This window comes from Plectropomus leopardus, chromosome 19 (assembly GCF_008729295.1).
Source record: "Plectropomus leopardus isolate mb chromosome 19, YSFRI_Pleo_2.0, whole genome shotgun sequence".
Lineage (NCBI taxonomy): Eukaryota > Metazoa > Chordata > Actinopteri > Perciformes > Serranidae > Plectropomus > Plectropomus leopardus.
The window spans coordinates 19,954,171-19,980,435 of record NC_056481.1 but is presented as its reverse complement, the minus strand read 5'-3'; the positions used below and the strand labels follow the sequence as shown (position 1 = coordinate 19,980,435).

Below are 26,265 nucleotides of genomic sequence, written 5' to 3'. Positions count from 1 at the left end.
TCCCATTTCAGGGTCGCCTTTCCATGTAGAAACACCCGCACATCTCGCGATACTGCTGCAACAAAGTCCCTTGTTTCCGCTGGCTTTATTTTATTTTTTTATTTTTATATTTTTATACAACAAAAGCAGATGTTTTTTAGCGAGACATTGGCGTTATTTCCTGCCTGAATTGTGCCATAACTGAGTGTTTGCTGTGGCTAATATGTGGTTATATCAAGGCACCAAAACCACTTGGTTATGGTTGTAAAAAGATTAGGTCTCGGCTTAAAATACTCGCTTTTGGTGGCACAATGTAAGCAGGAAATGCCGTTAACGTCTCACTGAAAACAACCTGGTTTTGGGGGCACAGTGACTGCTGGAAATTCAATTTAATTTAATTCGAAAAACTTAATTTATCACAAAGGGCAATGTAGTTTGAACAGTGTACAGATCATACAAACATTTCCAAATCAACAGACAGAAGTAAGGAGTAAGTCAGAGACAATGAATAAATAAATAAATCAGTATGTTGACTGGCACGCTGGCGCCCTTGTGTGGCCCCCTTAGTAGTGCAAGGAGTACACAGTTCAAATTTCAAAGAACAATGAAAAAAAAATTCAACATTCAACAAACATCCCAGTTTTGGAGGTACAGTCCCCACTGAAAAAGCTGCTAATATCTCATGGCATAATTACAGCAGCAAATGCCACCAATTTCTTGCTAAAACACACGGATTTGGTGGCACAATGGCCGCTAGAAATGCCGCTGATACCTTGCTAAAAAGCACCCATTCTTGGTGGCACATTCCCAGCTGAAAATGCCACCAACTTCTTGTTAAAAAACTCTCCGTTTTGCAGTTTATTGTCTTGAAACAGTCACCTGGCTGTCTCACCTAGGAGCTTGCACATATGTAGTCATGCACTCACACTGATAGTGCACACGACCCTTCAGAGAACATAGGTTCCCATGCATCCAGACAATAATCCAGTTCTGTTAGTACCTCGAATGACGGCTTGACAGCAGAAAAACAATGTCACACCATGCTGTGTTCATACCTTTCATACAGTGAGGTGAAAACAAATGCAACATTCCTGCCTTGAACAGGCAGTGTAAAAGGGGCTAGCAGCTACATCCCTACATTTATTTTATGCTGAACCACTCTCTGCTTTAGTCAACGCCGGCCATTGACGTGGAAAACATGACTTTCATTTTCTCCAAAAAACAACTGTCCATTAAAAGATGCGGTGAGGAGAAGATGAAGGAAGAAGGGGAGGTATCTAAGTGTGTCTCGTTTGATGCTGATCAATGGCTCATAGAGCCCATCCTCTTCATGTCACATTACCATCTGTATAGGAGCTGTGATGGAGAGTCGGGGGAGGGGGTCGGACAAACCAAATGATGAATGAGTGATGGAAATTGGGAGGCATGACATGGACAGGAGGAAGAGGACATGAGAGGATGGAGTTAGATTGGAGAAGTGTGTGGCAGGAGGGAGGAGAGGGATAATTTCCTATAAGGAGTCTGCAGGGGATGGGGGAGGCTGTGAAGGGGGAGGTGGGGTCTAATGGCGTTGGGTGCTGCCTCCATCAGGCTGAGCACACACTGGATGACAGAATAAGGATTCCTGAGATGATTTGTCAGGATCTGTATGTCAGCAGGGTCATTAATTTGTCACTATTAGCTGCTCCGTCAGATTTCATATTGACATAAATGAGGAGGGGAACAGAGAACATTACATTGTATGAGTAATCTATGACAGTTTGCTTAAAGCTGCTATAGTCGATATTTCTATGTGATCAATGTATCAAAGCACAATGTGACAGATTTATCACCTGACTGCAGCTTCTTTCAGCCCTACGGAGCTTTTTTAGCTTTAACTTCAGTTTTTTGTTTACGGTCACCACTCTATATATTGTCACACAAGGTTTACTTCCTGTTGTCAGTAGGTGGCGCTATGATTATGACAACAAATTAGCATGCTGATGTCTTCAGACCTGGATTCTTATGAGACATAGGAAATATGGGGCAGATTGGATAATGCGCACTCTAGCTACAATAACTTCCTGTTTCATGGCAAATACTTTTTTTTAATCAAACCCACGTACAAGACCTGTAAGATATCAATTTTTCACCAGTTCTGATGTGTATGGAAAGTTTTGAAGGCTCCCCTTTTGCCCCTCACAAATGCAATTCATTGCACAAAATAATAATTCCTAGGTTCCATTTGGTGTTCAGGTCATAACAAATGCTAACGTTGCCATTATTGCTGTAGGTAACCAACAATTTATTTTCATCTTAACTTAAAAGACTAAAAATCAGTTAAAGCAGATTTAAGTCACTTTTAACTCAAAATCTATGAAATTCACAAATAGTGTAATGCTACTCTGAGAGTTAATTTAGTACCACAATAATTCAACTGATATCCAATTTTAAATTTCAAATAAACAGAGTCCACCACCCTCATGTTTACAGTATCATGATACAGCCAGCAGCAGGTTAGCTTAGCATAAAAATAATAATTATAATAATAATCTTTATTATTTATTTATTTCACAAGAGAAATGCAGCACACTGGAAAGAAGGGAAAAGCTAACCTGACCCGCCCGCCAACATCTATATACCCACTAATTAACAAGGTTTCCCACACATTCATTTATTTGTGGCGGCCTGCCATGATTAAAACATCTACTGCCACGTATTGATATTATATTTCTGGAGTTGAACCGTTCATTAGGAGCGCTGCTGGAATATATAAAGTGCTCTGTTACTCATAGCATCACACAGTCGTAGCACAGAGCGTACTCTGGGTCTAAAAGCTTGTTTTCACTCACAGCAGCTGCTCCTTTCATCCATCGATCAGATCAGATCAGATCAGATCAGATCAGATCAGATCAGATCAGATCAGCAGAGACAATAGCAGGATTGAACTCTCTGACAGAAAGTGACAAAGAGCATTTCCCAAAATTTCAAACAATTCCTTTAAAAAATGTCCCATTGTGTCTCTTTTCGATTCGTCGCCCCAGTCAGTGCAGACTGTGCACTCCTCTCAGCATGCACGAATGACGAGACTTCATAAAAAAGGTCACTGCAAGACACAAATCTCCTCTGCCCTCAAATAACCTGATGACCAAAATGTCAAACAGTTTGATGATCAATAGGAGCGGCGAGCCACAGCAAAGGTCTCCATCACTCTCTCTCGCTCTGTGCAGACAGAGGAGGAAACACTGCAGCATTGTTGCAACATTTTTTAACTTCATTTTAGTGAAATATTTTTAACGTGTGACCTCTGATCTCCTCATGTAGAAGAGATTGTTACAACATCAAAAATCAACTTTCCGCAGCATTAAGTTGAAGTAGAATAGCTTATATTGTGTAGGCAGATGAGTGTTGTCTGTGTTTGCGCTCTCAGAGCTCCACTCCAACATGAGCACACTCTTATTCAGACTCAGTTACAGACAAAACTTAATGATGCCACAGCAATTGTGTACTATATGTGTGTGTGTGTTTGTGTGCGAGCACTCAAAGAGAAAGGCAGACAACAGAGCGAGCAGCAGTGCAGGGAGCACCATCAAGAGTTCTGCACGCTAATAAACCTCCTGCTTGAATTAATGACTTTCAAATCCCAAAGAACAACACGGCAGAGTCGCAGGAACTTTACACCCTGAGCAGCAGTCATCATGTTGTACCCCAGTACCAGGCTCAACCTGTGACTTATTAGTCTTTGGTCGCCATCTAGTGGACAACACAAAACACTTAAAATGACCGAAATCCTCAGGTCATATCAGACATGCAAGTGCAGACTGATATTCTCAGTTATGTGGCAGGTTTGTTTGAGTTTTTTGTAGTTGCAGTTAAGTTCACACAATTTAGATGTTCAATCTTAGCGCTGCACTACTTTTCAAAGGAAAATATTTGACTTTTTTACCTCACTACATTCATCTGGCAGCTTTTCCATTATTGCTGTGCATCTTTCCCCCTCTCTCCCCCTCTCTCCCCCTCTCTCTTTCTTTCCTTTTTGTCATGATTGTATTTCAGTTGTTATTTACGACATCTATTGCATGTCTGTCTGTCCTGGAAGAAGGATCAGTCACCATCATCTGAGTCTTTCTCTTTTGAGCCCCCCCTCCCTGTTACAGGGGATCTTTTTCGGGAGTTTTTTAGGTGATGTGAGGGTCTAAGGGCAGAGGGATGTCGTACGCTGTAAAGCCCTCTGAGGCAAACCGTGATTTTTGATAATGGGCTTTATAAATAAAATTGACTTTTGTTATTTTTTTCAAATGTGTGTACAAAAAAAACAACACACACACGCAAGTGCAGCTGGAACGATTAGTTGATCAATCCTTTGAAACTTCAGTAAATGAAAAGGCAATGAGCAACAAAGGGAGACATTATCCAAAAAAATAGCAAGAAATTAACAAAAAGAACAGGAATATTACTTGAAATTAGTATTAATAAAAAAGATAAAGTAAGACAAAAATAAGACAACATATACATGGAAAAATGCTTTAAAAAAGTATAATAATTCTGTAACATAATTTTAAATATGCAGTTTTAATAATTATAAAATTATAATTATAAATACAGTTTTTCCCCTAGCTTTTTTCTTGTTTCCCCTTGGCATTTTCCATAACTTTTTTGGGAAAAATAACTTGTTAAATTTACTAATCTCCTGCAGTTTGCGGAACATTTCTTACCAAGTTGCTTGTTGCCTTTTGTCCCCATGTTTTTGAAATAAATCACAGCAGTTTGCCCAGTGAAAGCAGGGGCGTAGCCATTATTTCAGAAGTGAGGGGGACAGATTGCTCAGTCCACTTTTATTGAGTGATTTATCATCCTCTCACATTCAACTGCGCCTCTCCTTAGCGGCTACAGAACCGAAATAACCACAAACAGCCACAGTATGGCACCCGGGGACCGATTCAAGTTCTTTAAATTGACCAAAATCATATACTATCAAAATCAAAAGTTTGAGCTGCCACGCTCTGGTTGAGTTGACACAGAGTGACCCTCAGCTGTGGAAATTCATCCCAGAGTCACACACCTGACATGTCCTCAGCCAGTTATAATCTGTCCTCCCCTGTGAAGCCTCAGGCTGATGGTCAGGGCTCTCTGTCCTGACCACTGCGTCCTTCATCCTGTTCTGTCTATTGCAATAATACAGATTAAAACAAATTAATAATAGTGGTTGCAAAATTGCTGTGTAAATTAATCTCAAAGTCACTTTTATGCTATAGATATATTTTCTTAGCCAGTTATAATCTCTCCTCACCTGTGAAGCCCCTGCATGACCATCAGTGTTGCCTTTTGGTCCACCTTCTCCTCCCTGCTTTTTCTATTGTAGTATTAAAGAATTTTAAAAAATAAATGCAAAGCAACAGTGAGCACAAATTCTGCGCAGACATGAAGGAGGAGTGGCTTTATTCCTAGCTAGCTAGCCAGTCATAGGTAACAATAACTTATAACTTAATATATATAAAATAACTTAATAACTAACAATAACAAGTATTCTTCTTCACCAAGCTATGTAAGCATTTAATTCATTTGACATCATTTATTTATTCTTGTTGGTTGGTTTGATGCACATTATTTGTGGTACTTCAGTTAAAACCAATAATTCAGCAGCGTCACGTGATCACAACAACGCAGCGCGTGTACGCCGCTGCATATTCATGGTGCGTTTCAAGGCCGCTCGGAAAAACGACCTACGACGTGTTACAAATGAAATGTATGGTTGTAAAAAGTGCACGGGCACTGATACGGGAAACCCTGTGTGTACCCCACGTCCGCTATGCGCCTTTTTCAAAGATTTAAATACTTGTGAAATGCATCTGAGGCCAGAACAAGAAAAGTGAAGTACTCCTGTTTTTAAAGGGTTAATCAATCAGTCTATTGACAGAAAATTCATTAGCAAATTTTGAGCTCATGGGGCGATTTTTTTGTTTGTTTGTGCATTGGGTACTTCCACTTTAATATTCCTGATTATACTAACATTCACTTAAAAAATAAGTATTTTTACAGGTTGGTATTGGTACTTTTACTTAAGTAAAGAAACTGAATAATGAACTAGTTAATAATACACCTTTTCTGTATACATTTATGGCAGAGCGTTGAAAGAAACCCTGTGATAGTTTGAAAGTGAGCATCGACAGCACACCTGCACAGCTTTTCTTCAGTAAGGCTCCAGCATGAAAGCCTGCAGCAGCGCAGTACTACTCTGTTGTTGTTTGACTAATTCAGAGTAATTATTAGGACTTACCAGCTGCTGTAACTGTGTCAGTCCTGAGATCAGTGTGCGTTGTCAGTCGCACATTACAGGTTTGTTTTCCAGAGATTTAACCGCCGTGGTAATACCGGAAGTCCCCATTTTAAACGTACGTTGCGTTCTCCACTGCGCGCGCGCAGACTGTCCACCTTTCCAACGGTATTTCGGTGCGCAGGTTGCTGCGGTCAAGTCAGCCGCCGATTTAATTTTGATGCGCGTCTATTACGGTACCGCAAGACTCCTCTGAAACCTCTGATTTCTGTTTCCTTCTTTATTGTCATGTAATGTAATCAACAGCCTGAGACACTGACATATGTGTTTTGTTGTTGTTTACATAATATTAAATTATGGACAGATTTAATTTAAAACTATATAATTTGAGGAATATTATTTACAAAATCAATCTCAAAGACAGGATTGATTATTTTGAAACCTCATCATACTGCTTGGTAAAATTCATACAAACAAATCTATATATTCTAATATAATGCAGCCTGTGGGACATGAGTATAATAAGAAAAGTGCATTTACAATACAGAATTATAACCAGCTGTTTGGTTATTCAGCCATTATATGACTTTAGAAAGCTGTCTTTATGTTTTTGTGTGTTCTTTGTTTTGATGTTTGTTTGTTTGTTTGTTACATTTTTGTCTGTCACTTGTCTTTTTGACAGTGTTTCTATCATGCCTGACTCTGTGTTATGAAGTTTACTCAGTTAGCTTTAGGGGATATTATTTGTTATTATGATAATCCAGATAAAAGTGCTCTTGATTATTTAATTAATTTTGTTATTTTCTAAATGTTATTTTCTATTCTAAATGTTAATCTTTTTTTCACAAACATAAATTTTCTAAGTCATTTCCCGAATGTTTATCTTTTTTCCTAACATTAAAGACTCTTCTTAAATCACTTAGTTTATTTAAAAAAAAAAAGAGTAAAGTTTTTTAGAATGATGTGAGAGAGACTTTGTGATCTCATCACTCGTAACAAACCAGTTTGCTTGTGGGGTTCCAACACGGCAGATAAGAATCGACCTTTAGCAGCATTTCTAAGCAGCTCCAGTGGCGCAGTTGGTCAGTGCACAGTGCTTTTAAGACAGAGAGATGCAGAGGTTGTGAGTTCAAGCTTCACCTGGAGCACACATATTTAGCTGTCTACACATAACCTGTGTGAGCAACACAACATGACAATTGGTGTCTTTTTCGGTTTATTGTCAGGTAGCTAAAACGCCACCACATTGAATAAAAACACACATTCAGGAACAGCGATTCACAACAAAGCAGAGTAACATGCGAGTGTGTTCTTTTCAGATGAAACACAGCAAATATAAAAAAAAAACATGTGTGACTGAGGTGCATTTAAAGGCTGAGTGGAAAAAAAACACGTGGCATCTCAGCCACAAAATACTGAAGTACAAAGATTTTTACATGTCAGATTGTGATGCAGTTTTAACAAGGGCTGGTTGCACAAAACACCTTAAGTTAAGATTTCCCGTAAAGTCTGAGTTAAGGTTCCCTAAAACAAAATCAGTTGCACAAAAAGCCTTTAAGTGTTATCCTTAAGGTTTCCTTAAAATGTTAAGGAAGGTATTTGGGGTTTTTGCCATGTCGCAGTCTTATTATTAAGGAATCCCTTAAAGTTTGTAAAACCATTGCACAAAGGATCTTTCATGTCACAAGCATGAGTGCACAAAACATCGTAAAATAATGATTTTCTTTAAAGTCTGACTTAAGGTTTCCTTAAAATAAAATTGGTTACACAAAGCCCCTTAGATCTTCTCCTTAATGTTTACTTTAAACGTTTGAGTAAGTATATCGAAGGAATACCTTAAACCTTTGCAAAAAGGATCTTTGTAACTAAAGAAAAGGAAAACACTTAAAGTACCTCTGACTCCATCTAAACCACAACATGGCTGAGTTTATGAGTTTATCCCCTTAAAGGGATTCTGTGCCTCAGGTCAGGAAAAGTCCAAGTTAAGGTCTCCTTGAAATAAAATTGGCTGTACAAAACCCCTTAAGTCTTCTATTTAAGGTCTCCTTATAAAGTTCAGTTGAGAATTTAAGGTTTTCTGCTTATCTTGTCTTATCTTTGCGGAATCTTCTAAAATCAGTTAAACTGTTACACAAAAGACATTTGCAACCAAAGTAAGGAAGAAAATTTAAGGTACTGGATAATGAGCAATTGACTTTACACTATAGAACTAATTTTCACTGCAATGTACCTCCACATTTGTTGTTTTCTGTTATTTACTGATCAAATTTGTTTTCCTCGTCTTCTTTTCTTTTTGTTCGATAACAGGTATCATGAGTGTGAGTACAAGCAAACAAACATTGACACTGTAGAATTGTATCAATGCAGGAAATACCTCAACATCCTCCTTTAACTAAGGAAACCTTTTAAGGGATTTTGTGCAACACCCTTATGTAAGTCTCTCAGCTAAGGACATTAACAACCCTAATGTGTTAAAAAGAAAACTTCAGGTGTTTTTCGCAGCCGATCCCTGGACCTAAAATGTCAGAAACTACGGACACAAGCTCAAACATGGAAGAAAAAGACATCGTGTGGTTTTGTGTCAATAAGGCACAGTTTAAAGTCTCATTTCTTGGCGAGTTTTAACTCTAAGGACATCCAGAAAATGGACAAACGTATTTGGACATCAGTAAAAAAAACAGTACAAAACAAAAGTCCTGTGCTTGTAGGGTTCCTTTTGGCTGCTGAGTGGCACCGCAGAAGAGAGGAGTGTGACTGCTCATTGATTAGCCCAGCTAGAGATCAATAACACAGAAATTAGTCCTTTTCAGTCAGCTTTCAAGTGATAGTTTTGTTCCCAACATCTGAACATTTGAAGGCTCTCATGCTCAGCCTTTATTCATACATCGACAGGAAATCCTGAAGCGCTGCTCATCATCATTCCAGGAAAAAAGTCGCTCCGCAAACAACACTGTGAGCCGTCCAGCGTCAGTGCGCATCCACTAACAGTCCAGCTGACGCTCGCCTCAGAGGAGGTGTGCGTTGAGGTCGTACTTCTCGCAGAACTTGTCCGTGATTGGGATGCAGGTGAGGTACTCGCACCAGTCACACTTCACCGGGTAGACGTAGAAGAGGACGGCGAGGGCAGAGAGCAGACCCAGGAAGACCAGCAGGAAGACGCATATCTGGACACGCTTACGGTACATGTCGGACGGCCCAAAGCTGGAGAGGAAAAAACAGATATTCAGTTCATAATGGAGTGAGCGAGTCATATCAAATAAATCAGATTAAACTTAGTTAAGTCCCTTTCAGGATTTTCCAGGCTGTCTTTGGGATTGCTGCAGCCTGAAATGCCTGATTTCACAGCAGCTTTTGTTAAAAATTACGATGCATGTTGCGTTGCAACAAAAAAACAAAAACAAAAAAACAGTTGTGATACTGTCTGAAATGCAGAGCCCATTATTGTGAGCATTCAGTATTTTCACGGAAAACAGAATCTATTAATGATAGGAGGGGTCCAATATTGCAGATGATCATCTGTTGCTGCGTTTCGTTACATCTTTGAGGGGCAACTGTTGTTATTTCATCGTATACAAGAACTGAGATAGTGAAATTCTGCAATATTACTGGAGATCACTTTGGGCTCGTCCGGGAGTTGAACCCGGGACCTCTCGCACCCGAAGCGAGAATCATACCCCTAGACCAACGAGCCACATGTGTGCTCCTACATGCTGTGATACAGAACTGCTCATATCATAAAACTCTTTCTAAACCTTTACTATACCTGAGGAATGATGTCAGCGACACACACACACACATACACACACGGATTACTTGCTTCCCAAAAAAACAGACTTTGTGCAGGTGTCCGTTTTTCATCCTAGAGGGTTGACCTTTCAAGTGACAGACATTATCAAATCCAGCTTTTCAGATCTTTCTTCACGTGGACTGAGCCAGGCTGGCTGTTTCCATTCTATACGCTAAGCTAAGCTAACCAGCCGCTGCTCTAGCTTCACATTTACTGTACAGATATAAAAGTAGCGTCGATCTCTCTGTCTCATTCTTGGTAAAAGAAAGCAGACGAGCGCCGCACATCCCTTTCCTCACTTACCTGATGTATGGCAGGAAGGCGAAGGAGAGGAAGAACCCTGACACGAACCCACAGATGTGAGCAAAGTTGTCGATCCACGGAAGCAAACCGAACGAGAAGAAGAAGACGGAGATGGCCGAAAGTTTGGCGAAAGCCCTCCACGGTCGCTCGAGGATCTGCCAGCTCTGAAACAGCTCCACAAACAGACAGGCCAGGATGCCGAACTGGCTGCCTGCAGGACCCACCTGAGAAACAGGAAACAGGATTTTCAGATGTAGCATGTTGAAAAAACGCTGGCTGCGAGGGCGGCGCCGTACCTCCGCTCTATAGGGCAGGAAGATGGCTGAGGCCAAGTTGCCGGTGATGCCGCTGAGCATGTAGACGATGGAGATCCTCAGCCATCCGGCGAGCTTCTCGATGTCCCTAAGCACCGTCATCTGGAAGAACACTGACACCAGACAGTGCAGGATCCTGCAGAGGGAGGCAACAAAGAACAAATGTAGTTTTCACATAAAACATCTTAACTGTTGCTGCATTAAATACCAACATGTAGCAAAAAGAAGAGTTCAGTCACCCAGCATGAAGAAAGAGAGACAGCCAGAGTCTGGAGAACTGGTCTGGGATCTCTGGGTTGAGGAAAGGCAGCAATCCGCACACATCATCCATGCACGCCACCTGGAAGAGAGTGAACACAGTCAGTGAGCCTGCAGATCTGCTGCCACCCTGTGGGGAAAAAAACAAGAGTGCTGACTTCAGTCCAATCTGCTTTCAGTTCCCTGCTGACTGCAGCAGGCTCCAGTGGCGCAATCGGTCAGCGCGCGGTACTTATAAGACAGTAATCTGCAGAGCGATGCCGAGGTTGTGAGTTCGAGCCTCACCTGGAGCACACAAGTTTTAAATAGAAAATGTCTGGATGCATCTCAGGTACAATTCAAAGTGCAGATTAAAAGTCAGCAGAATCAGTAGCTGGTGAATGAAAATCAACACTCAAGACTAATGGGAGGAAAAAAAAAAGGTTGTAGAATCCGGTTCATTCTACCTGTGAGCAGAGAGTGGCCTCCTCGTGGAAGTAACCGTGCATGAAATCACAGTACTCTCTGGAAGTGATCTCACATCTGCAACATGAAACACATTGTTAGATTCATCATCGAACGCTCGCAGATAAATGACCAAAATACTGTGATAAAAAGGGAGTCAGTGGCAGAAGGATTTGGAGTCCTGATGAAGTTTTGGAAGAAAGCTTTAGGGAGGATACATTCCTCTTTTCCTCTTCAATTTACTTACAACATGCAAGTATTCAGTTCAAGATTTTGAAGTCCGCACTGGTCCAAAGTAAAGTTTGCTAAGGTCATGCCTAATGTCAATCCACATGTGACAGATGCACTTACGTTTAGGCTTTAAAACTAGTTTCTGACAAGTAATTTTCAAAATCTTTTCAGATGTTTAGGGCAACCTGTTTTTAACCTATATAAAAATGGACACAGTTGATATTGCAGTCCTGTAATACTGACCCTATATTATACATAGATTACTTTGTTTATTTTTACTTTTTTTTGGGGGGGGGGGGGGGGGGGGGGTATTATTTTTTAAAATTATTTATAATTAAAATTATTTATCATTTATTTTTATCTTTTTTATTGTTTATTGTACTTCCTTAATTTAATTATTTTGTGTCTCACTTTGTCACATTAAAAATTGTTTATGTGTACTTGTTATTGTTTGTGTGGCTGATTCTTTGTGATTGTTGAGCAGTACAGTGATGGATGAGCTCTGGTGGAGCAGAAACAAGTGTGTGTGTGTGTGTGTGTGTGTGGGTGGGTGTGTGTTTGGTGGTGTGTGTGTGTGTGTTTCTGCGCACGTGCGTGCGTGTATGCTTGTGTGTGTGTGGGGGGGGGCAAATTGTATTTGTCCTATTGTATCTGTAATTCATTGTATTATAATGAATTTAGTGAAAATAATAAGAAGAAGAAGAAGAAGATGAATTTCCAGAAAACAGTGTGTTGATCCTGCAGTGAAATTTTGCTTCCTGTGAACAGTGTTTTCAAGTCATATTCTACACTTATTGATTATATATTAAAAATAATATATAATTTAGAAGTGCGATGCAGTTTTAAGGAGCTGCTCACCTTAATATTTCACATTAAATTAAAGAGTTAATTTTGGCATATATGCAGCAGCTGTAACAGCTTCAGAGGATGTGTACCAACTCTGTGTTAGTCGTGCTCTTGTGGCGTTCAGTGACGTTGGTCCTTACCGTCCTTTGGTTCCAATGCAGCAGGGCCGGCCCGTGATGGTGCAGTCGATGTGGGGGAGGTTGGTGTGATTCCCAGAGGTATACCTCGTACAAACCTGCACATCAGAAGCAAAGCAAGCATTGAATCAAGACGTTAAATGCAGGAGAAAGTGCTGCAATCAGACCTCAGTGTGTTCAACTTACAGTCAACTTTTATTTACTTTTATTTTGAAGACAACAGCTAAAACGGACATGATGAATTTGAATGCTTCAAAACATGTAAATGTACTCACTGGCCACTTGGTGATGTCATCAGGCCATTCATGAGGTGAAACTGAGGCCGGCTCCAGACAGATCCTACAAAATCAGGAGCAAAAAATTTAAAAATAACTGAACGCTTTTCTGTTTCAGTGACTGATACAGTCCATACATGGAGAAAATGATATAACAGTGTTGACTAAATGAGTTCTCCATTAACACACAGGATGATAATCCTACAGAGTGTTTTTGCGGAGTCACCTGGGGTCCTGATGGCAGACTGAACCATGTTGGCGGAGTGTACCATTCAGAGAGGGAGCACTGGGGTGATGAGGCCACTTCACCCACACTGCCAGGGTGCTCTGCAGCAGGAGACAGACGGAGGGTCATTCTCTTTTAATGTTGCATGTGCAGCCTTGACTACGACTTAATGGTGTAACAAAAGCTGCCTAAAGGTGGTCCAAACTTTGATTCAATATATCAGTGATACACGCCCCCCACCCCCTACCCCCCCAACCATTTTCTAATTCACAGTAAAAATAAAGTGATTCACTCTGGGAATTGTTTTTGTACTTTTAGTATACATGAGGTGTCAGAGTGCATAAAACAGCAACAACGTAGAGCTTGTTCATCAGAAAAGTGCCAGTGGACAATCCCCACAGCCGCTGACAGAGGTCCTAGCTTAATGTCCTTATATCCTAGTCCTAAAATCCTAGAAATGTCATTTTTTAACGTTTGAATCCTGGTCATCATGAGTGCACCGCCTTCACCCCGTGGACCTCTCACAGTGTTTTGTGGTCTACAAAACTTGACCCTACTTTCCATCCACATGAGTGTGAGTAGATAATAACTGAATTTCCATTTTTGGGTGAAGTAGCTCTTTTAAGTCCTAGAAATGTCCTAAAATCCTTGAAACATGTGGGGCTGCTGCAACTGGCCCCTGGCCTCATTTTGCAAAAGTGGCCCAAGTAAAGCAAGGTCACTATCCCTGCAATATATCATTAGACATCATGTATGATATCATATAGGACTTTCAATAAACACTAAAATTCTTCCAACCAGAGACGCATCAGTGACTACTGTTTACTCTGATATCGTATGAGTGAATGTTTAATTAGACTTACCGAACACTCCTCCTGTAACGTCTGCAGGCAGCCGGAGCGATCGTTCCTGACGCAGCAGCCCGACTCTCTCTCCCTGGCTTTCTTCTCCTGGATCAGTTTGTGGATCTCCTCGTCTTGACGCATGCACGGGGAAAACTTGGCTCCCAGGTGGATCAGCGCCTCCTGCGGGACACAGACATTATTTGGACCATAACTACATTTGTAAGTACAATAATTACATTTCAAATTATGTTATAGAAAATTAATATAATTTTTAAAGCACTTTCATCTGGTCATTTTCTTGTTTAATTGTTGCTGGTTTCTTTTTCCTCTTTTAGTTTTTATTAAGGTAATTTTCTTTTTTCTTTTTATGATTAAGTTTTTGTTAATTTTTGGGTCATGTTTTTTAAAGTTGCTCTCTTGCCAATTTGCTTAGGTTTCAAAGAGTTAAGAGGCACGATAAAGCTTTTTTAAAAAAATATATATATCACAGCATTTCATTTATGTCTATGGAAAAAAATAAATAAATGAAAATGTTCAAAAGGAGAGGCCAGTGTTATCTATTTCATCCTTAATCTGTTATTTCTTATTACTCATAGCTTCTTATTTTTTTGGCTGTATTTTAAACCTTATGGCAATTACTTATAGATTTAACTTTAACTGTTTTAACAATTTATCTATTGTTGCTTGAGTTATCTATTTCAACAGTTTATCCATGACTTTGAGCTAACTGTTTAACCCTCCAGTTACAGTTGACTCAATATGTGTTTTCCTCAAATTAGTTTAGTTACTCTGGAATTTTTCTATGTACTCGAAAGTGCAAAAGTATCCCCTGGGTAGATACGGCTGGTTGGGAGTCACAGATCTAACGTTAGACAAACAAGTTTAATACACTGGAGCTTTTCCCATATCAACCACCACATTTAAAGATGTTCAGCACTTTGAAACCTGAGCAAACTGGCTTGATTTTCTTTTAAAAACATGAAAAAAGGGCAATGAGCAACAAAAAACAGCCCCAAAAATTTGCAAGAAATGGATAAAACGTTACAAGAAAATTACCTGAGAATAATTTCAACAAAGAAAGAGAAGTAAACAAACAAAAAAATAATAATAATAATTACCCCCCAAAAAAGCTACAAAATTTTGTTTGTGTGACATTCTCTTGTCACGTTTTTCTTGTTTTTTTTTTCAGTTTACAGGACATTTATTTATGTTTTTCCCTGTGTTTCTGAAATTAGTCAGATTATTGCTTCTTTTTAGGTTTCAGAGGTTCAAATCCTTGTGAAAGGCGTCTGAATGCAGCACGAGAAAACTGACGTCGATCCAGATGTTAAAGCACATTTACAGAAAGAGGATGGTAAATAAAAGATAAAACATACTTACTGAGCTCGGACCCACCCAGAAGTTTTGTTGCTGCACAAACTTCACGTTTTCATAAACTCCCTTGTTCCTCAACACCTAAAAAAAAAGAGACAAAAAGCAGTTTTACTAAAAAATTTTCAAAGGAAAATAATTCACTGACAATACACCAGTGAAGTCACTATAGTATTTGTATAAACTGTCCTTAAAATGTCCTTACAGAGTCGACAGTCTCATGCTGTGAGAAGCCCACGGGGGCGATGCCGTAGATGGTGACGGCCAGGATGGTGATGAGCAGATGGACACATGTGATCCAGTAGGTGAAAAAAGGTCTGAGGAGGACAGAAGGACAATTCAGGCTCCATCATCTGAGACACTGGCAAAAAGGAATAAAGGAATCAGCTGTCTCACCTGTGATCGTCCATGTCCTCAATCTGCCTTTTGACAAAGCTGTCGATGCGTTTGCGGTACGTCCGGTTTGTGAGACGGCCAACCATGCCGAGCCCGTACGGCCTCTTCTCTCTGGCAAACAGCTTCTTAACAGGAACCGCGATCCTCTGTCCACGCTGCTGATGGTTGACGCTCACCACTTCCTGTTTCAGGCGCACCTTAGGCTGGACCAGAGAGCCGTCTTTGGCCTTCCGCCATCCTCTCTCCAAGGGCCTGGACATGATATCATAAAAGTAGTAATAGTATCTACATGATGCAAAAGTTTCATCGAGCTTCGTGTGTGCACGTAAAACATGTAAACTCACAGCATTAGATGACTCCTCTCCAGCTCGTTCTTATCCAGCGCACTTCCTGTGAGCTCGCTCTCATCCAGCTGTTTGAGGTCGGCCTCCGATGGCGTCTCAAAAACTTCGTCGGCATAGCTGGACAGCTCATCCTGCAGGCCGTCCTACACAGATTAGAGCTGAGTTAGTAGGAATTCAAAGCTGCAAAATGTCCCGACAGAGAGCCAGTAAAATATGTCATATAGTGTTTTCTCAGGAAACCACGACATCAGTGGCTTGCCTTTAGTGTGCACGCTGTTGGAGATAAATAATGACTTATTTTTGAGTGTTTCAAAAAGTGTTTTGAATGTAATGTCATACTAAACAAGAATTCAAATGCAACACTTTTATTTTTGCTTTAATTTTTCAGTGGTTCAAACCTCAGCAAATTAGTCTGATTTTTTTCAAAAACATGGAGAGAAGACAATGAGCAGCTTAAACAGAAAATGGCTGAAAATTTTTAAGAAATTAGTAAACAATTATACATGACCATATATATAGGTTAAAATATATAATTATAATAATTATAAATATAGTTTTCTGGACATTTTCCCCAATTTTTTGATAATATCTTATAATCGCCGCACAGCTCATTTTCAAGTCACCTTCTTGTCACTTTTTACTAATTTTTTTGCAATCTGCCAGACATTTCTTGACAAGTTGCTCTTTCACGTATTATCAAAAGAAATCAAACCAATTTTCTCAGGTTCCAGAGGTTTAAATGCTTATTAAAGGCAACTGAACGCAGCACAACAAAAGTAATGTCGATCCAAGTTCTAACGGCTTAAAAGGCATCATTACTACACAGGTGTGCCTTGGGATGGTCGCAAGAAAAGGACACTATAAAAAGTGAGGTGTGATCACACAGAACAGTGCCACAAACAGAGCGTGCCATTTGCTGCTGACTGCAGGAGTTTCCACCAGAGCTGTTGATCATGAACCCAATGCTCATTTTACTACCATAAGACGTCTCCAATTATGTTTCCCTGAATTTGGCAGTACATCCAACCAGCCTCACAACTGCAGACGACATGCAACCACATCAGCTCAGGACCTCCACAATGTCTTCACCCGTAAGATCGTCTGATAGCGGCTACAGCAGATGCAATGATTAGTTTGCAGGACCGAAGAATTTCAGCACAAACGGTCAGAAAACATCTCAGTGAAGCTCATCTGCTCATCATGCTCACTAAGGTCTGAATCTGACAGCAGTTCATCATCGTAACCGACTTGTAGGACTGTGATGCTGATTGGATGTACTGCCAAATTCAAGGAAACGACATTTTAGATGTCTTATGGTAGTGAAATAACCATTCAGTCAACAAGCAACAGCTCTGGTGGGCATTCCTGCATTCAGCATCCAGTGACACACCCCATCTGTGGCACTGTAGTGTGTGATCAAACTCCAAATTTTACATGGTGAGGTCGGTTGGATGTAGTGCCAAATCCAGGGAAATAACATTGAAGATTGGCTTTTCTTGCAGCCTGTATTTGAGAGAAAAATATCTATTAAGTGCCAAAAAGGTCTTAAATCTTTAACTTAAACCTGTGAAAATGGGAGCAAAAAAGTGTTGCTTTTCAATTTCTGCTCAATGTGTATTTATTCATAATTTAAGGTCGTCCCGACAGTGCGTGGAGATGTGTCGTCTGCTCACTCTGGTGAAGAAGGACGTGTCCAGATCATCAGCGAAGTCCACCGTTTCATCTTCAAAGAAACTAGGGGGCATAAAACTCCGTCTGCGACATCGCCCGGTGGTGCTGTCGCCTAACGTTCGGCCCTGATAAACACAATCACACAAACACAAACATCAACAATATTATCATCAACAGGCTGAGGTGCAGTGATGCCTGACAGTTTATCCGGGGGAATTCCCTGTGTGAGCGTGCTACCTCCTTAATGATGGTTGTGCGTCGGTGGATTAGCTCTGCACTTGTGGAATACCCTGATCCAGCAGATAGCTGAGCAGTCAGTGTGTTTTATCACAGACCATCTGCTGCGGAGACCCAGTAACCCCCACGCAACACACACTAACACAACACACACCAGCAGATACTCTCACTGAACATCCATTTATCCCTTTACACGGGCGAGTCTGTAGCCACATAGTGAGAGTCATCTGTACTGTAAGATATTACTCCTGAGTTTAATCTGCACTAAGACGAGCTGATCTCATATTTTATATAACATGCGTACACACACATAAACACACAGATAAAAACCATCCATTCATCACAAATCAGAATATAACAAATGACATTTTTCTAGGAATCTCATCACAGCATCACATAAAGGAGATTAAAGTGTGTGCATGTGCATAAAAACATAGCATTTTCTAACTATAACTAAACCTAATAAAAGTGTAAAGCGTTCATAAATCCTGAACTCAATCTCCTATACGGAGAAAACGAGTCTGTTTCAGACTGACGATAATGATCTAGCTATTTTCCTAGAATAGAGTACAGGTGCCTTGTATTGCACACTTACAGTCGGTCCCAAAGTGTATTCACATTGTGCAGAAAAGACAAGAAATCTCAATTTCAGAACAACAGGAGGTGGCAGCAGCAGGGCTGTGCAGAGACCTTTAAAGGGGCAGGTGCTCAACATTAAAAAGGGGCACATGGAACAAGATTTTTTTTAATGACAGTTGAAACATAAGGAAATTATTAATACGATTATGAATTAAGAATGTGATATATTGTGTAGTTTTAATCTATTAGAAACTTCAGCAAACAAAGGTTTTCATGAAAGGTCAAACAGGAATATTTGATGATATTTTAATGCTGGAGCTTCCTTTTCTAAATTAAAGAAAAATCAATACAGTAAAATAACTTCACATTATGATTGGATTCCATATAAATTGCAAAATAATGTTGTTTTACTTGGTATATTTCAAAAATGAGAAATTATGGCTGAAATACATGCCTTTCTTTGTCCTTTTTTGCCAATCAAAGCACCCATACCACCCACCACGAATAGACAAGCATCAAAATCAAAGCGGTGGCTGGCTTGACGGCGTCATTTTATTTTTAGCTAATTTTATATGTAACTAATTTTACTTCTACATAATTTTATTTCTAACTAATTTTATTTCAACATAATTTTATTTCTAACTAATTTTATTTCTACATAATTTTATTTCTAACTAATTTTATTTCTACATAATTTTATTGTTGATTGTTAAATGTTCTTTTTGATGAGGATCACAGGCACATCTTAACAAAAAAAAAACATTAAATGCATCTTAATAGAAGGGCACTTTGGGCATCATGGGGCAAAGGGGTATTTGGGTGCTAGTTTGAAATTTAAAAAAGCAACAAGAGTTTGAAGCACAGATTATGCAAAGCTCAAAATATTTGGTAACTTAGATTTGCTTCATAAATAAAAAAAAAAATAAACAAAGACCTTCATTAGTGCTGCTGCAGCCTTCAGACTCATGACTGCCACAGACTCCCGTTTGCGTCGTCGTGGCAGCCGGTTGAGGGCGGAGCGAGAGCTGGAAAAGGAGCAGAGGGAGGCAGTGCCGGGCGTGATGGGCGTTTGCGGGACGCTGACGCCGTCCACCTCCTCCACCATGCGGAAGGCACGACCCCGGGCCAGGGGGTCTACGATCTGCACACACACACACACACACACACAATATGCATGTGTTCATTCACCACAGCTTTTTTTTATACTCAGTTGTCAAGCCACAAAAAAAGGTAGAGACACAGCGACAAAAAAGTGAGAAGCAGGATAACACACATTTGTACCAGGGTTAGAGTGATGCACAAGGTTTTGGAGAGCTTCTTCAGGCAAAAGTGCTTAATTAGCAGGTTTTAGACACAAAAATGTGGGAAATTTCATTTCTTAATTAATTGCTCAAAAAATTTGCCTCAAAGCTTCAAAAACCATCAACCAAAACCTCAACAAGACAGCAAAGCAAAGACGTGAAGCAAGCGCCGGAATGTGAGAATAAGAGGAAAAAGGTGAATAACGATCCCATCTCTTTCTCCATCCCTGTAACGGGCCCCCGGCGCCGGCCTACCCTCTGCATGCCATGGTGACTGGGGTGGTGGGGAGGGAGGTAGAGGGGAGGAGGGGTCTCAGTGCTGGCCAGGGAAAGGTTGTCCTGGCTGTGGAGCTCCATCTCCCTCATCACCTGCGGCTTCAGACCGCCGTATAGATGGCTGCAGTGCTGCAGGCTCTTCCTCCTCCATCGCTGCGTGCTGTCGCTGTCTTTGCTCACCCCGAACCAGTCGGCCGTACCCCTGCAGAGAGGGCGCACTCATGTTAGCAAGGAAGTGAAAACTAAATTGTGCTACTTGTCGTTTGATCCAGGAGGCGTGCATAAGAAAGCAAACTAATTCTCACTTTACCTGGAAAGAGCATGAAAAAAATTATAGCCTGTCTCATTTTATTACTCTAAAACAACACTGCCTCAAGTTGTTTCTGCAAGCCAGGAAAATTCTGAGTATCCCGACACACACACTGAATAGTCTTTGACAGATTGAGCCTTACATCCCTCCTGATTAACAGATCAATATATTGATTACTTGACTGACTGCATTGATTGTTGGGGGTTAGCTGGCTGTTTAATTGGTTCATTTGTTGATTTCTTGTCTACACCAATGAAGAGAACCATCACTGTAAAAAGACACAGAGCATCTTTAAATTTGGAACCTTGCACCTTTTCTCTTTGGTACCTTACCTTTTAAATATAAAGCCAAAATGCATAGTTTAACCCTTTGAAAACTGGAGCGACTTCACTTTTCTTATGCTGCTTTCAGAGGCCTTCACAAGTATTTAAACTTCTGAACTCAGAGCAAAGTATTGCAGTTTCTTTCAAAAACATGGCAAAAAAAGGATATGAGCAACTTTGTCAGAAATGGTCCATGAAATTAGTAGATTTAGAAAATTATTTTGAAAAAGCTAGGAAAAAAGTATTCTTTCTATTTTTTGGGCCATTTCTTCTTTTGTTGCTCATTGCCTTCTTCCTGTTTTTAAAAGAAATCAAGTCAATATGCCCCAATTTTAAGGGGTTATTATATTTAATAGAAAAATGTAAAAACAACATCAACAGAAACTATGACCATTTTGAGCCACTTACACTAAGGGAAAATTTACCAACCATTTTTCAACTCTTACTTTTACATTCACTGTCTGATTTATCACTATGGATCTTATTTATTTTTAAGTCTGCAAAAAGAAACTGTTGTTCAGGGCTGGATTACAAAGTTTCAGAAAAGGATAAGATCACATAGGAGCCCTTGTTGGAGTGGCAGGATGGCTAACATAAGCAAGAAACTGTAAAAACATAAATCATTGTTGGATTTTCAAATTTCAGACAGACCTTGAACACATCATGTCTTTTTATACAGTTTTGTGAAACAGATTCATCCAAGGCTTTTCAAAAACTGCCGGACCTTAATCGCATTGCAATTGATGCATTAACTGTTAGAGCCCTAATATTTTTAATTTTCCAAAACTTTTCCAGGCTTTGACATTGCTATTTGCAAGTTCTGTGACTTTTGGAGGTTTTCATGCCAGTATGAACCCTGATTCACCCCATTTTCTATCTTTCTCTTTCTGTGTGCATGTCTGATTGCATGGACACTGCAGCTTAGTGAGCCTGAATACAAAATACCATGTTGATCCTCACACGACCTGCTGCCCTCCGTTCAGTCGACAGTAAAGAGGCAGATGTTCGTGAAGTGACTCTCTGTGTGTTTGTACATGCAGCTCCCATGTTTTCCACTGAAACAGTTTCTGCGTTCCCGGCTGTGTGTTAACCGCTCAGGAGGGGGAGGTCATGATGGGGAAACTGTTTGGAGAGCAGGACACTCAGTAATAAACACACGGCCCTCATCATCAAGACAACACGCCAGCTGGGGAAGCCTTTTAAGGCTGCACAGGGGCAGGGAGGGGGCGGCGCAGCCCTGATTGTTCTTCCACAGAGGAATGTCTCAGAGAGACAGGAGTCAGACCGGGCCTCTGACTGTAAGAAGGAGTGAGAATACGAAAACACAATCTTTGTTAAGTACAGGTCATCCACTACTTACGGTAAATGCAAACTCGCCCACGTTGTGATTCAACGCCTGTTTTCAAGATTGATGACATTTGTTTGTGTTTGTTTAGATAAGCGGCTGTTTGTCTGTGCGCACACATGCAATGACACGCATCATATTCGCCCACACAAAACCATAAATAAAATATTCACGACTGGTTGACGACAGCACAAACCCATCAAAGATTAAAGCTGATGTGAAGCCACATGAATTACGTTTCCTATCCTCGAGGGAAGGCTGGTACACAACGAGCAGCAATCTACTGCAGAGTAATTACAGGCTGAGACAGCGCTCATCTCATCAGGGAGAAAAAGGCCCAGGGGCAAATCAAAACACATACTGTCACTGCAGCGCAAATAGAGAATGTTACTTAACTTCTGTTTCGTGAGGGAATTCCTCATCTAAGGGAACAAATGTCAGATTCACCATCACTGAACAGGTAAAGATGGTCTCCCTGCCCTAAAGTAAGGCTGAACGCTGGAATTAAGTTCATTATTTCAGAAACTAAAGTGGGCATTTTAGTTTCTGTTTCACCCCTGACAAAAAGAAAACTCATACAGAAAGTCAAAATATTTGTCTTTTTGGGCAAAAAAAATATCAGGGCTGGACCTAACTCAGTATAATTTCAGTTGAATCGGATTTGGCTGTTTGACGATTGGTTTTGTTTTCCATACAAAGTTTTAAAGTTCTAATAAGCTCCTTGGTATGTTCACGTAATATAGTAAACAAGCTAATTATGCTAACCACGGGTCATAAGTGTGCAAGAACATTTTTTGGCAACACTGGATATCGAACAAATGCCAGAGACTGTCTTGTTTTAGGTTGCAGTGAGCTGCAAATTCAACACCTCTAAGCAGAAGTTTGTAAGTCTCTCCTCCTCTGTGCTGCTGTCTGCTTGTCTGCAGCTCCCTGTACCAAAGAGTCGTGAGAAAGTCAAGAGCACTCACTCCGCAGCAAAATCTGGGTACCAAAACCTCTCCAGGTGTACATTGTACAGGAAAAAACAACTGTTTGACTTGAAGTAATCTCAATTGACTGAGGGGTCTTTGACTTATGATTTGAATCTCCGACTTTCAAGGGGCATCTCTTTAGATATCCAAATTTAAAATCCAGATTGTTGTGAATTATTGGCTTCAGCCCTCAATTAAATCAAACACTGTAGTGTAATCAGATGTTTTATTGCCATTGCATGTTAGATTACAATGAATGTGGTTGGCAGCCATCCCCTCCATTTAGCAGTATTTATAAATAAATATACTATAAAAGGGAATATTTTTTATGATGTCATATTTTATAAAAACAAATAACTAATTTGAGACAATGTTGTAACATAACTAAATATATTTTCAGAGTATGATAATGAAATACAAATTTTACATTCTTCCAATTAAAACTTTATGCTTCTTTATACTTCTGATTAATTTCCTTGGCACTTTTGTTCTGTTTACTTTGCTTCATTTATCAAACAGCTTCAGTTTCAGATATCACGTGCAAAAATGCCCATTATTGATTATAATATCACAACCAATTTCTGAAGAAGTTCAAACTAGCTCCACAATGAACTACATTACAACTACACTGAGCTACATTACTACATCCTAACGCCTTCATATACAGTTAAGGCATACAGAAACACACAGTATAGTGCATACTTTTACTTGTGATTTTTTTCTGTTAATACTAATACTTGGGTAACATTTTAAATGCAGGAATTTTGAAATATCTTTATGGTGTAGTATTGGTATTTTGAGTGGTGTTTCGTTGGTGTTGAGTTCCATCACTCTTATTATCTAATTCATTGTAAGCAAGCAAATAAACATATTTCAAAAATGCCAAACTATTCCTTTAAGTATCTGAATACTACATACTAGTGGTGGGACCAAGTCATTTCTTTGCAAGTCACAAGTGATAAAAGTATAAACAAGTATAAAACCTTAAAACTATAAAAAATAAATAAATACATAAAGAAAGAAAGAAAGTAATTGAGCAACTTGGTAAGAAATGTTCCACAAATTGCAAAGAATTAGTACATTTAGGAAATTGTTGTTTAAAAAGCCAGGGAAATGTCTAGGGGAGAAAAGAAAAAAGCTAGGTAAGAACTACATTTATAATGATTTTCTAGTGTACTTTTTACTCTTCTTTTTTTTTAAAAAAAACCAATCAAATTATAAATACTTCATGTGTTCATGACTTGAATGTTGCAGCTTGTAAAAGTGTTACTCATTTGAATTAGTTTATTTATATTGTGTCGCTTAATCCATAATATACATAATTATTTATAAGTTATTAGTGATTAAAGCTATTTTGTAAACATAGTGGAGTAAAAGTACAGTATCTGCCTCCAGGATGGAGAGGAGTAAAACTGAAAAGAAACAGAAAATGGAACTTATGGTACTTATGAACTTCAGTAAATGCAATTTGTTACTTTGCACCACTGCCTTTAATCCCTCCACAATAATTAAAAAACATCAACATTTCAATCTGCACTGACCTGTCCAGAGAGCTCCAGGAGGGGGTCAGGGTCTGGGTCATACCTAAGGGGGGCAGGGACTGTGGAGCTGCATTGCCTCTATCACCAGCATCACTAACATACTGTCCCCACGTCCCCTTGGACCACCACTAAACCCTGATCCTCTGGACTGATCCTCCGCAGATACAGAGTTCCATAAGGGGATTTCCTGATGTATCCAGGCCAACAGAACTGTGTAACACTCGCTGTTACACAAAGCAAGGATGATCAGCACATGTACAGACTCTGAGTCCTGCTCAGTGAGCTCCTGGTCAAGCGGAGGTTAGAGGAAAGCTGGCGCTGATCCCCTCGCTCAGACGGGAATATGATCCCTATGATGAGAGTCTTCCACCAGCTGGACTCGCTCGGAGGGTCTTAAATTTCCTGACATTGTGTCACCAGCACACAAACACAAGTTCCCCAAAGTGTGTGAGAGAGTGTGTGAGTGTGTCCGCATCTGGCAGGCCTCCCAGTATCCCTGCTTGACAGTAAAAGGATGTGACCTACTGGGCAAAGACGACAGCAGCTCTGGTCCTCGTCAAACTGAATGCCCCCCCCCTTCATTCAGAGCCCCAACTATCACTATCAATGAGCTCCTTCTCTCTCTGTCCCGGTCTGACTGTGTCTAAACACCAGCACGCCACAGGAAGTGGGAGATAAGAAGGAGGATGGGACACACATGAGGAGGGAGGAGAGACAGAGGGACATGCCTGAACACATACACACTCACACACCCCACCTTCTAGTCCCGTCAGCGGTTACAACAAGTCCAACAAAGCGTGTGAACTTAAGCTCAAACACCATCATTACATTCATCAGTGGGAGTGAGATAAATGATTAACTCTGTGGCTTCATCTGTCAAAATTAACAGCTCCCTAAAGGCCAGGTAAAGCACAATCAGTCATTCACTTTCTGAACACATCATACATTCTGGAAAATACTTATTGATAACACATGAAAAGACTGTGAACTGTGTAGTACTGCAATTTGCAGCCTGCTCAATAAAGCTCTGCAGCCATCACTAACAAGATCCCTCCCCTCCTATATAAAAGCAAATAACAAATCCCTGCAGGTCGACAGACTCTCATTAGCAGCTTAACCAGTAGCACAAAGCACACACGGCCCTTGAGACGAAAAACAAACCACCACAAAGCTTCAGACTCTCATTTGCAGCTAACTAAGTAGCACAAAGCAATTGTCCTCCGAGCCAAAAAATGAGCTGCCGACCAGCTACAGACTCTCGTTAGCAGCTTAACCAGTAGCACAGAGCACACATGTCTCCTGACTCAAAAAACAAGCTGCAGCACCCATCTCAGAAGAACAAAACAAATTTCCTACAAGACAAAGCATGAGCCAACACAAAGCTTCAGATTCTCATTAGCAGCTAACTCTGTGGCACAAAGCACATGTCCCTCGAGCAGAAGAACAAACCTACAAAAGTACAGACTCTCATTAGCAGCTAACTCAGGACCGCAACATAAATTTCACCCGAGCCAAAGAACAAGCCGCCAAGCAGGTACAGACTCTCGTTAGCAGCTAACTTAAAGGCACAACAAAAATTTCCCTAAGCCACAGCAAGAGCCACCACACAGCTACAGACTCTTGTTACAGCAGCTAATACAGTAGCACAAAGCACACGTGTACCCTGAGCCGAAGAACAAACCACCACAAAGCTACCGACTCT

General features: G+C 40.2%; 1 protein-coding gene and 2 non-coding genes across 6 annotated transcripts in view; 1 reads left to right on the top strand and 2 right to left on the bottom strand.

Moving 5' to 3' along the window:
* Positions 1 to 7,431: 7,431 nt before the first annotated feature.
* rhbdf1b (rhomboid 5 homolog 1b (Drosophila)) overlaps positions 7,432 to 26,265 on the bottom strand; it is a 43,558-nt gene continuing 24,724 nt past the window's right edge. For 2 of the 4 annotated variants that reach the window (XM_042507676.1, XM_042507677.1), the window contains exons 4-19: positions 20,053 to 20,275; positions 19,431 to 19,637; positions 17,683 to 17,805; positions 16,010 to 16,152; positions 15,666 to 15,917; positions 15,475 to 15,586; positions 15,279 to 15,353; positions 13,917 to 14,078; positions 13,054 to 13,154; positions 12,828 to 12,891; positions 12,556 to 12,650; positions 11,341 to 11,416; positions 10,876 to 10,976; positions 10,619 to 10,772; positions 10,323 to 10,546; positions 7,432 to 9,433 (exon numbers count right to left, since the gene is read on the bottom strand). In XM_042507676.1, coding sequence (XP_042363610.1) covers positions 9,238 to 9,433; positions 10,323 to 10,546; positions 10,619 to 10,772; positions 10,876 to 10,976; positions 11,341 to 11,416; positions 12,556 to 12,650; positions 12,828 to 12,891; positions 13,054 to 13,154; positions 13,917 to 14,078; positions 15,279 to 15,353; positions 15,475 to 15,586; positions 15,666 to 15,917; positions 16,010 to 16,152; positions 17,683 to 17,805; positions 19,431 to 19,637; positions 20,053 to 20,275 — 2,308 coding nt within the window. In that variant the 3' untranslated portion in view covers positions 7,432 to 9,237. Of the gene's footprint in view, positions 9,434 to 10,322; positions 10,547 to 10,618; positions 10,773 to 10,875; positions 10,977 to 11,340; positions 11,417 to 12,555; positions 12,651 to 12,827; positions 12,892 to 13,053; positions 13,155 to 13,916; positions 14,079 to 15,278; positions 15,354 to 15,474; positions 15,587 to 15,665; positions 15,918 to 16,009; positions 16,153 to 17,682; positions 17,806 to 19,430; positions 19,638 to 20,052; positions 20,276 to 24,563; positions 25,187 to 26,265 lie in introns of those variants that run through there. The other 2 variants (XM_042507678.1, XM_042507680.1) reach the window with 2 other exon arrangements.
* On the bottom strand, positions 9,852 to 9,923 carry trnap-cgg. The gene has a single exon. It is a non-coding gene; the product is annotated as a tRNA-Pro (tRNA).
* Positions 11,094 to 11,187, top strand: trnai-uau. The gene is made up of 2 exons: positions 11,094 to 11,131; positions 11,152 to 11,187. It is a non-coding gene; the product is annotated as a tRNA-Ile (tRNA).